Genomic DNA, 8,295 nt, shown 5'->3' on the forward strand with positions numbered 1-8,295 from the left:
AGGGCAGTAAAGAGGTGAGGGAGTGGGCGGTACAAACTATTGGGTGTAAGACAGGCTCAAGGATGTATCACACAACATGGGGAATATAGCCAATATTTTGTAATAATTGTAAGTGGAAAGTAACCTTTAAAAATTGTATACAAATTTTAAAAATTTAAATATATCATTTTTAAAAACTTTTTAAGTTAAGAGGCCAAGCAGGAAACACAAGTGCATGAAATACTTTTAATAGACACTGTAAGCCCCATGAAAAAGGGGCCTCTGCCACTTGTCTTAAGGCAGTTGTTGAGGAGGAATAGTAGGTCTCCTGCCAGATCCTTTTTCTTTCTTCTTTTTTTTTTTTGAGAGAAACTCGAAATGTGTTGGGGTTTTTTTTTTCAAGCAAACCATCTGATTTGTAACAATAGGCAATTGATTCAAAAATTTAAAATATATTGTAGGCCAAAGAAAAAATTCTCTGGGCCATATCCAAGCCTCTTCAGCCATTCCTGCCCTGATCCTGTACACACAGTTTCTGTGCCCACCAGACCACAAGCCTCCCAAAAGCAGGGCCCAGATGTGACTCACCCTAGGTCCCAGCATGGCCTTGGGAAACAAGCTGAATGAAAACGGTCCCACATCCCCCATTTGCCCTCCTCCAAGCCTTGTACATGCTGTTCCATAGAACATTTCTAGCATTGCCTGAAATGTTCTTTTCCTCCTCTACTAGCAGTTGCTACCAAACAAAAAATACAAGGGTCTTGTGTCAACTCCTCTATGAAGACCTCTCTCATCAGCAGGACAGTCATCACTCCCTTCTTGGTCTATGCCAGGTCTCTCTCAGATGCAACCACTGGGGCTGGAACTGTCTGTGCTCACCACTGGACTGGGCATCCTCTGGGAACACAGACTCATTCTCACTCAATCTGGGGCCTCAGCATCACCAGAGCTCAGAGTTGGGCACATAGTTGGCCTCAGTGGGTGGATGTGTTAGACTGACTGAAGCCCCAGGTTTCCCCAACCTGCTGGCCTCTGGGGCCCTAGGAAGGTGACAAGTGACAGTACCTTCCCCTCCACTTTGGACCTAGAACTCAGAGCTAAGGAAAGCTGCTCTCCTGGGCTATTCACCAAAAATCAAGAGGACCACAAAGTAGGTATTTTATTGAAGTGATTAGAATGTGGGATTCCTGGCCCCAACCTAGCCTCAGCCCCCCTCAGTACAGTCTCATGGGTGGAAAGGACCAGGCCTCCGGGCTGCTCTGGGCCACCACCCAGGAGAGGCTGGGCAGTGGGGCAGGGGGGCTGGGGCTCCAGTCCAGGGCAGAGGTTCGGGGCAACAAGGGTGATGGTGGCTGAGGCAGGAGTTGTGGTGGGCCAACCCCCCAGGGCCGGGGAGGGGGTGGTGTGGCTACCAGCCAAATACTTTTCAGCAGATCAAAAGCTGTTGGGGGGCCCCAGGCCATCTCCGATGGTGAAGGCAATGAGGACAATGGGGGTAGCCAGGGACCTTTCGGTGGTGCCAGGCTCACCCTGTGCACAGTAGGAGTGCTGCAGGTGTGAGGCATGGTGAAGTTGAGCTCCTTTGTCTTCTTTTGCCTCCTCTGCCTCCCCTCCCTTGGGGCCTGCTCAGGGCTGTTGATCCAGGAGGGTGTCATCCTTCGTTCCTCAGGGCCCCCAGGCTTGGTCCCTGGCAAAGAGGAAAGCAGCACAGGGGACAGATGAACTAGCACAGACAAAGGGAAGGGAGTACAGGGGACAGGAGGTGGACTCACCTGGCAAGGGTGGCTGGCAACTCCGGAGCACCAGGGTAAAGTCAGGCACACAGCCATGGCAGGCCTGTAAGGTGCTCACGATGACATCCCTGGCCTCTTGTACTAGATTTCTCCTGGGGAAGGCCTGTGGCAGAATTAGCTGGCATTGCAGCTCTTCCAGCAGCTGCTCCAAGTCAGGGAACTGTAGGGGACTAGGTGGGCCTGGGCCCGAGCCTCCAGGGACCTTGTTCTCCTTGCCCCTTGACTGTGGGGCTGGTTCTTGGGCCCTGCCTGGGCTTGGGGAGAACTTAGTGGGGAGTTTAGGGGTCCTTGGCTCCAGGGACCCACTGCTAAGCAGTCGAGCAACGTCCAGAGATTTCACCTCATGGCTGAAGAGACCCCGGTGCTCTCGGCTCAGCCGGCCCTGGGTTATGACCACAAGCTTGGGGGCAGCAGGGGCCACAGAATTCCGGAGGACCATATGTGGATCCCGACTGGCCACAGGAGGATCTTGATGGGCCAATGACTGCCGACTGCCCACCAGAGCCTCATTACGCTCCCGCCTGGTCTTCCGACGGCGGACACGACCAGGTTTCTCAGGCCGCTGGAAAGTCTTGGGGGCTGGCCCCCTGGGGTCCATGGCAACCTGGAAGATAAAGATAGGGTGGTCATCAGCATGTAGATAAGTCAAGGACCTAAAAGTGAGTAGTGAAAAGAGGAGATGGTTTGGGGTGAGATGGAAGTATGATTTAGAGAGACAAGGTGAAAGAAAGGGATCAGCAGAGAGCCAACTGGAAAAGGCTTGGTCAGGGGTAAGGTCAGGGAAAAGGCAGAGTCATAGGGGTAGGATAGGGTCAAGGGAGTCACACTGAATGAGAAGATTTGTCAAGGGATAGAGAAAGAGTTAGAGGGAACAGGGATGTGAGGAAATAGCTAGAAGATGGGGGATGCGAAAGGGATCATGATATTGGAGGGGTCTGGTGAACCAGAAGAGATTTTGAACAGAGGAGAAATCCAGGGGTAGAGGAGATACTGGAGAATGCAGAAGGTGGAGAGATGGTAGAGCGAGAAAGGCAGGAAAGAGGATGTAAGCTGGGGAGACAGAGAAAACCTCGGGAGAACAGAAAGGGCAACAGAGGAGCTATCAGGGACTGAGGCCTCGTCAAGGACGGTCCAGGAAACAAGGCAGGTTGGGCCAGGTGAGGTAAGGATGAGGGTACGATTGGTGGGGGCAGGTTGGGGGAGGGGCACCTCACCTTCTGCTGCCCCAACGAATCCCGCCCTCTGCCTACTCCACGTGGCTGTGGGGTACAATGGCTTCTTTTCCGTGGTGACCCCAGGTTTTGTCGCGCCCGATGCTCTTCCGGGTCTCATGCGCCCGCGCATGCGCGTGCCCCTCCCACACCCTTTGTCTTTCCTGCTCTGGAGAAGAGCAGGCCCAGGGGCACGTGCCAGCGGCCCAGAGTGCCGGTTATAGTCCCTCCTCCCCTCCCCAGCCTCACTTTTGGAAACTTCTTTCATTTGTCCTTAAGTACCTCCCCTTCACCAATTGGCTGTGAGGTCCATTAGGCCCGCCCCCTTCCTCAATGCTGATTGGTTTAGACATCTATTGGCGGACTTTCTCTCAGCAGCATGAGATGAGACGAAGCGAAGGGAGAGAAGGGCCACGGTAGCCTCTATAAGCAGCCAGTCTCCACACAGTCACAGACTTTATCCCTAGAGAATCAGTACAGTGTTGTCATTCAAAGCTAGGATCCAGAACTAGACTACCCAGGTTCAAATGCCCAGATTAGCACATTTGAGCTCTGTGACCCAGGATAAGTATGTAACTGCTCAGAGCTTCAGTTTTCCTAATCTGTAAAATGAAGTTATTAGCTCCTTCTTACAATTGCTGTAAGTATGAAATGAACCAACATCTAATTTGAAACAGCGCTTGGTGAATGGATGCCTCAAAACTTTGTTTCTCACTTGTCCCCTCAGACTTTCAAATCAAGCTATGCCAGGGTATTCCCCATACCCTAGTAAGCTACATTACCTGTGTAAACTTTCAAAGCCTAACTCCTCAGATACTACTTCTAGGAAATCTTTCACCCTCAGAGTCCTTCTCTTCCTCCTCCCGCAGAAGTCCCCTGTACCTTCCTTAATCACAACTTTGATTCTTCCTGCAGCTCTGTGTCTGGATCTGCCTCCCCCAACATGGTAGGACAAGACCAGGATCTGACCGATTCATTTAAAATTCATTCAGGAAGTACTTGTGAACTTGTGAACAGCCATAGTATTTGGTACCATGACTCAGGTCCCGTTCCAGGCAAGTGAATTGTAGCAAAATATAAACACAGTAAATAAGATTGATCTCTAAATCTTAGTATCAACCTACCTAGAAGGAATAAATAGGTAGGAAGGTCCCACTTGGGAGAGGAGCTACAGGAATATAATCAGGACGTTTAGGGGGGTGTGGGACCCCCACCTGGTCCCCCAGAACAGGGAGTTCTGGGAAGATTTGAAGTCTGAGATTAATTTGGGTCAGCGACCTTAGGTGACCTTGGTTGTGCATGCTTCAGAGCGCAGAAACAACCAACTGACGTTGTTGGACAGCCATAGGTTTACAGACGGAAGCAGAGGCCACAGATCTGTAAGATGAGCTGTGCGGGAGGGGCGCCAGGCTGGACCTGGACCTTGCAGCATCTCTAATTTCCTTTGTCTTTCTGTATCTTCTACTACCCTCTTTGCAGAGTCAGTGATATATCTGTAATGCAGACATGTAGTTTAGATTTTATGCCATAAAAACTGGTGGTTTTGAGGAGGGGAGGCCCATGAGCAGATAGGCTCACTAAAGTCCTGGCACTGTCTTATGGTGTCTCCTTACAGTTGAGCCTCTAATTTTCACATTTTGCCATCTTCCTTTTCTCTCCCCCACGTCAAAAGAAAATGGGAGCGTCCCCTCCTAGCCAGGTACGTATGAGCCACCCCCTCAAAGGATCCAAAAATGGACCCGTCCACTCATTCCCCTCCCCCCACCACGTGAATGGCGCGCGCGCACACACACAGGCGAGCGCGCGCAGGTGGTCCCCTTCCGCACTTTACTCGCCCTATAGCAAATGGTTTCTTCCCCCGCTTAACTTTCTCCGTCCTCTCTTGGCCTTTCAGGTAGTTCGCTCCTCCCCGTGACGCCGGTAGGGTGGTTTCTTCCTCCTCCCCTCCACGGGTACTGGACGGTCTCGCCTCCCCCATACCCCCGGTGCCCGGGTGCGCTAGCTGCAGCCGCGGCCGGAGAGTGAGCGGCCCGGACAGGAAGCGCCGATCGAGCCCACTGCGCGGCCGCCGTAGGGGAAGCACGGCTTCCCAATTCCACCTCCCCTCCTCCTAAGTGAAGGTTTCCGCTCCAGGAGAGGAGGCGGCGCCCGGTATCGGCCGTCACCCTCGGCTGGATTGCAGGCTTCGGGACCGTCCATTGTTGCCTGAGGGTGGGCGTGGCGGCGCCACCTCCTCCGGGAACACTCTTGGGCCCACTGTGCTTGCTCATCCTGCAGGAGCTGCGGCGCCAAGATGAGCAGAGAAGAGAACCCAGCCAGCAAACCCACGCCGGTGCAGGACGTTCAGGGAGACGGGCGCTGGATGTCCCTGGTGAGCGACCCCTCCCGCAAAACTCTGGAGTCCGGGGCGGGGGCGAGGGGGCGGAGTGGGTGAGGCTCTGGAGAGCTGCTGGTTCACGCCACTCTCACTCCGTGATTAGGAAACTGAGGACAGCTGGGGTGGTGCTGCCTAAGGAAGCGGGGCAGGTCAGGCCCAGCAGCGCGCGTGCCATTGACTCCCCCTTTACGTCCCCAAAGCACCATCGGTTCGTAGCCGACAGCAAAGATAAGGAACCCGAAGTCGTCTTCATCGGGGACTCCTTGGTCCAGCTAATGCACCAGTGCGAGGTGAGACCAGTCCCCCTCCTTCTGCCCCACCCAGGCCTGTGCCCTCACTGACACACCTGGACCGGATCTCAGGCCAGGCGGTGTATGGGGTACGCGAAATAGCCTCAGGTAGCCGTAGGGCACTCAGAGTCTCAGTGTAAGTGCCACATTCTGCTGAGAAGGAAGTGTGTGTCCTGGCTTTGTCACATTGGGTTTGTGTATTGTGAGGCTTTAAATGAAGCTTTTTTGTAAGATTGCCTAAGATGAGACTCTTTTGTTTGCTTAAACTAGTAGTGCACAGCCTTAATGGATTTCCGCAAGGCTATAGCTGTTTCCACAAAGTGGAGGTTACTGTAATAGCTCTCCACTAAGGAGGCTCAATTATGGTATCTTTCCACAAAGTGAGGTTAAACCATGGATTCCCTCGAAGTGAGGTTCAACTGGAATATTATTGGTTCAATGCATGGCTCAAGCAGAATGGGTTTCCATAAAGGGAGTCTTGCTTCTATGGGTTTTCGTGAAAGTGAGATTATAATGGGTTTGCATAAAGTTAGGTTTGACCATATTGGGGTTTGCTCAAGGTGAGATTTAACCAGACTGCTTCCGTAAAGCAAGGGTCTTTCCATGATGACATTTGGTCAACACTTGGACAGAGGTGGTGGTCTATGCTGACGATGCCCCTGTGCCCACGGCACTTCTTGCCCCCAGATCTGGCGGGAGCTCTTTTCGCCTCTGCACGCACTTAACTTTGGCATTGGCGGTGACAACACGCAGCACGTGCTGTGGCGTCTGGAGAATGGGGAGCTGGAACACATCCGTCCCAAGGTGAGCAGGGCTTGGGTGGGCAGCTAGAGCATCATTAGCCTGCTGCCTCACCACTGCTTCATGCGTCACTTTCCGCAGATTGTGGTGGTCTGGGTGGGTACCAACAACCACGGGCACACTGCAGAGCAGGTGACTGGAGGCATCAAGGCCATTGTGCAACTGGTGAACGAGCGGCAGCCCCAGGCCCGGGTCGTCGTGCTGGTGAGAGAATGGGATGGTGGGGGAGGAAGAAAGGCAGTGGTCTGGGACCCTTTGAGGTGTAGCCACAGCTGCACAATTCTGAGCATCTTGGCACCGAGCAGTGGCCTTCAGGCAGAATCTCGCGTTGGCACTTGCTACACCCATCAGAGTGGCTGTGGTTAAAAGGACACATTTAGGGACTAATTAGCCCATTTTGCCCAAGGGACTGTTAGAGATTCTACGGGTGTTGAAAAACTCAAAATACTTAAATAGCCAAAAGTTGTCAGGCGTTCTCAGGGCAAATCTAGACTTCATCACTTCTAGAAGGTTCTTGCTGAGTGAGATCTCAGACCTGGTTTCAGGAACTACGTTTCTAAACCCCGGTTTTTCATCCCTGGTGTATTCTACAGCTGGGGGGTGGAAAACAGTTTGGCACAGAGAACAGGATACCCAGATGCTGGTAGGCTGCCTCCTTATAATGCTTGGTACCTTCTCCAGGGCCTGCTTCCTCGGGGCCAGCACCCCAACCCACTTCGTGAGAAAAACCGACGGGTGAATGAGCTGGTACGGGCAGCATTGGCTGGCAACCCACGGGCCCACTTCCTGGATGCAGACCCTGGCTTTGTGCACTCAGATGGCACCATAAGCCACCATGACATGTATGATTACCTGCATCTGAGCCGCCTGGGCTACACACCTGTTTGCCGGGCCCTGCACTCCCTGCTTCAGCGTCTGCTGGCCCAAGACCAGGGCCAGGGCGGTGTCCCCTTGCCAGAGCCCACACCCTAAGCATCTGCCTTCCTGCAACATTAAATTTTCATTCTTCAGTCTCCAATTTTCTGCTCTATGGTCAAGCCTGTCTGGGTACCTCAACCTCAACGCTGATACCTGTGACCCTGCAGCTCTGTCCAAGGCAGGCCTCACCAATCCATCAACAGTCAGATTTCTACTATCACAGTAGTGCTGCAGGCAGGCAGTACCAATGAGTAGCACACTAGGTGAAACTAGTTTGCCAACACAACCCTACAGGATCAAGGTCAAACAAGAATTCTGGGTGATTCAATAGTCAAAGCCCACCCAAATCTGCCCTCCAGTCTGCACATGCTCTTTCCCCTGGCTGGAACTTAACGGTATTCTGGTCCTGGCTTAGATGTGACTTCTTGTGGAAGCTTCCTGACCTTCCCACCCCCAGCAGTCATCCCTCTACACAGGATATGGTTATCTTTCTCCCAAGAGCATGTCCACAGGCTGTGATAGACAGGCAGAAAGCAGGAGAGCTTCCTCTGGCCTGGCTGCAGTGCTAGCTCAGGCCACGTGGGGGCACCAAGAGTCACCGAGGACAGCGCAGTTCTCTTGGCCAACTGGCCTCCCCCACCCAGTGCCACCTCTGGCTCAGACCTATCAGGTCCAACTGGACTGTCAAAGATGAACTGCCCTTCTTGCAGCACCACATCTCAGGCCCTCCCCCAGCTCACGCAGGTTGGATGGCTGAGAAAGGATCATGACTGCTGACCAGATCCTTCTGAGGTAGGGAGAGGATGGTCCTGGAATTCCTTCCCTCATCTTGGGTTGGGGGAGCAGTATGTAACTCCATGGCCATCCGGGGAACCAACTGGTATAACCAACATCCCTTCTCCCTTTAGAACAGACAGCTACACAGG

At 53.0% G+C, this 8,295-nt stretch overlaps 2 protein-coding genes across 10 annotated transcripts; one reads left to right on the plus strand and one right to left on the minus strand.

Annotated features, from left to right (window-relative positions):
* Positions 1-1,120: 1,120 nt before the first annotated feature.
* PRR19 (proline rich 19) lies at positions 1,121-4,752 on the minus strand. 6 transcript variants are annotated; one of them, XM_064489370.1, is made up of 3 exons: positions 4,262-4,752; positions 1,752-2,376; positions 1,121-1,666 (listed from the first exon to the last, which is right to left on the minus strand). In XM_064489370.1, the coding sequence occupies exons 2-3, from the start codon at positions 2,368-2,370 to the stop codon at positions 1,194-1,196; spliced, it is 1,092 nt and encodes a 363-aa protein (XP_064345440.1). In that variant the 5' UTR covers positions 2,371-2,376; positions 4,262-4,752; the 3' UTR covers positions 1,121-1,193. The 6 variants fall into 6 exon arrangements, with proteins under 6 accessions (XP_064345440.1, XP_064345435.1, XP_064345438.1 ...); XM_064489365.1 differs by having other exon boundaries at positions 4,198-4,752; XM_064489368.1 differs by having other exon boundaries at positions 4,108-4,752.
* Positions 4,753-4,755: 3 nt separating this feature from the next.
* PAFAH1B3 (platelet activating factor acetylhydrolase 1b catalytic subunit 3) lies at positions 4,756-7,469 on the plus strand. Of its 4 annotated transcripts, none has more exons than XM_010981434.3 (6): positions 4,756-4,877; positions 5,261-5,354; positions 5,561-5,650; positions 6,338-6,454; positions 6,533-6,655; positions 7,133-7,469. In XM_010981434.3, exons 1-6 carry the CDS (start codon positions 4,756-4,758, stop codon positions 7,421-7,423), a joined length of 837 nt encoding a protein of 278 aa, XP_010979736.2. In that variant the 3' UTR covers positions 7,424-7,469. The 4 variants fall into 4 exon arrangements, with proteins under 4 accessions (XP_010979736.2, XP_064345442.1, XP_064345441.1 ...); XM_064489372.1 differs by lacking the exon at positions 4,756-4,877 and adding an exon at positions 4,968-5,103; XM_064489371.1 differs by lacking the exon at positions 4,756-4,877 and adding an exon at positions 4,994-5,134.
* The last annotated feature ends 826 nt before the right edge of the window (positions 7,470-8,295 follow it).

Source organism: Camelus dromedarius, chromosome 9 (genome assembly GCF_036321535.1).
Source record: "Camelus dromedarius isolate mCamDro1 chromosome 9, mCamDro1.pat, whole genome shotgun sequence".
Classification (NCBI taxonomy): domain Eukaryota; kingdom Metazoa; phylum Chordata; class Mammalia; order Artiodactyla; family Camelidae; genus Camelus; species Camelus dromedarius.

Bases quoted from the DNA above. Each gene is read 5' to 3' on its own strand.
- PRR19 (XM_064489365.1), bottom strand. From the start codon at position 4,284: ATGCACAACCAAGGTCACCTAAGGTCGCTGACCCAAATTAATCTCAGA. The intron at 2,377-4,197 runs GTGGGGGTCCCA...TTTATCTTCCAG, and splicing joins TCCCTGTTCTGGGGGACCAG to GTTGCCATGGACCCCAGGGG. The intron at 1,667-1,751 runs GTGAGTCCACCT...CCTCTTTGCCAG, and splicing joins TTGCCAGCCACCCTTGCCAG to GGACCAAGCCTGGGGGCCCT.
- PAFAH1B3 (XM_010981434.3), top strand. From the start codon at position 4,756: ATGGCGCGCGCGCACACACACAGGCGAGCGCGCGCAGGTGGTCCCCTT. The intron at 5,651-6,337 runs GTGAGACCAGTC...TCTTGCCCCCAG, and splicing joins AGCTAATGCACCAGTGCGAG to ATCTGGCGGGAGCTCTTTTC. The intron at 6,455-6,532 runs GTGAGCAGGGCT...CACTTTCCGCAG, and splicing joins TGGAACACATCCGTCCCAAG to ATTGTGGTGGTCTGGGTGGG.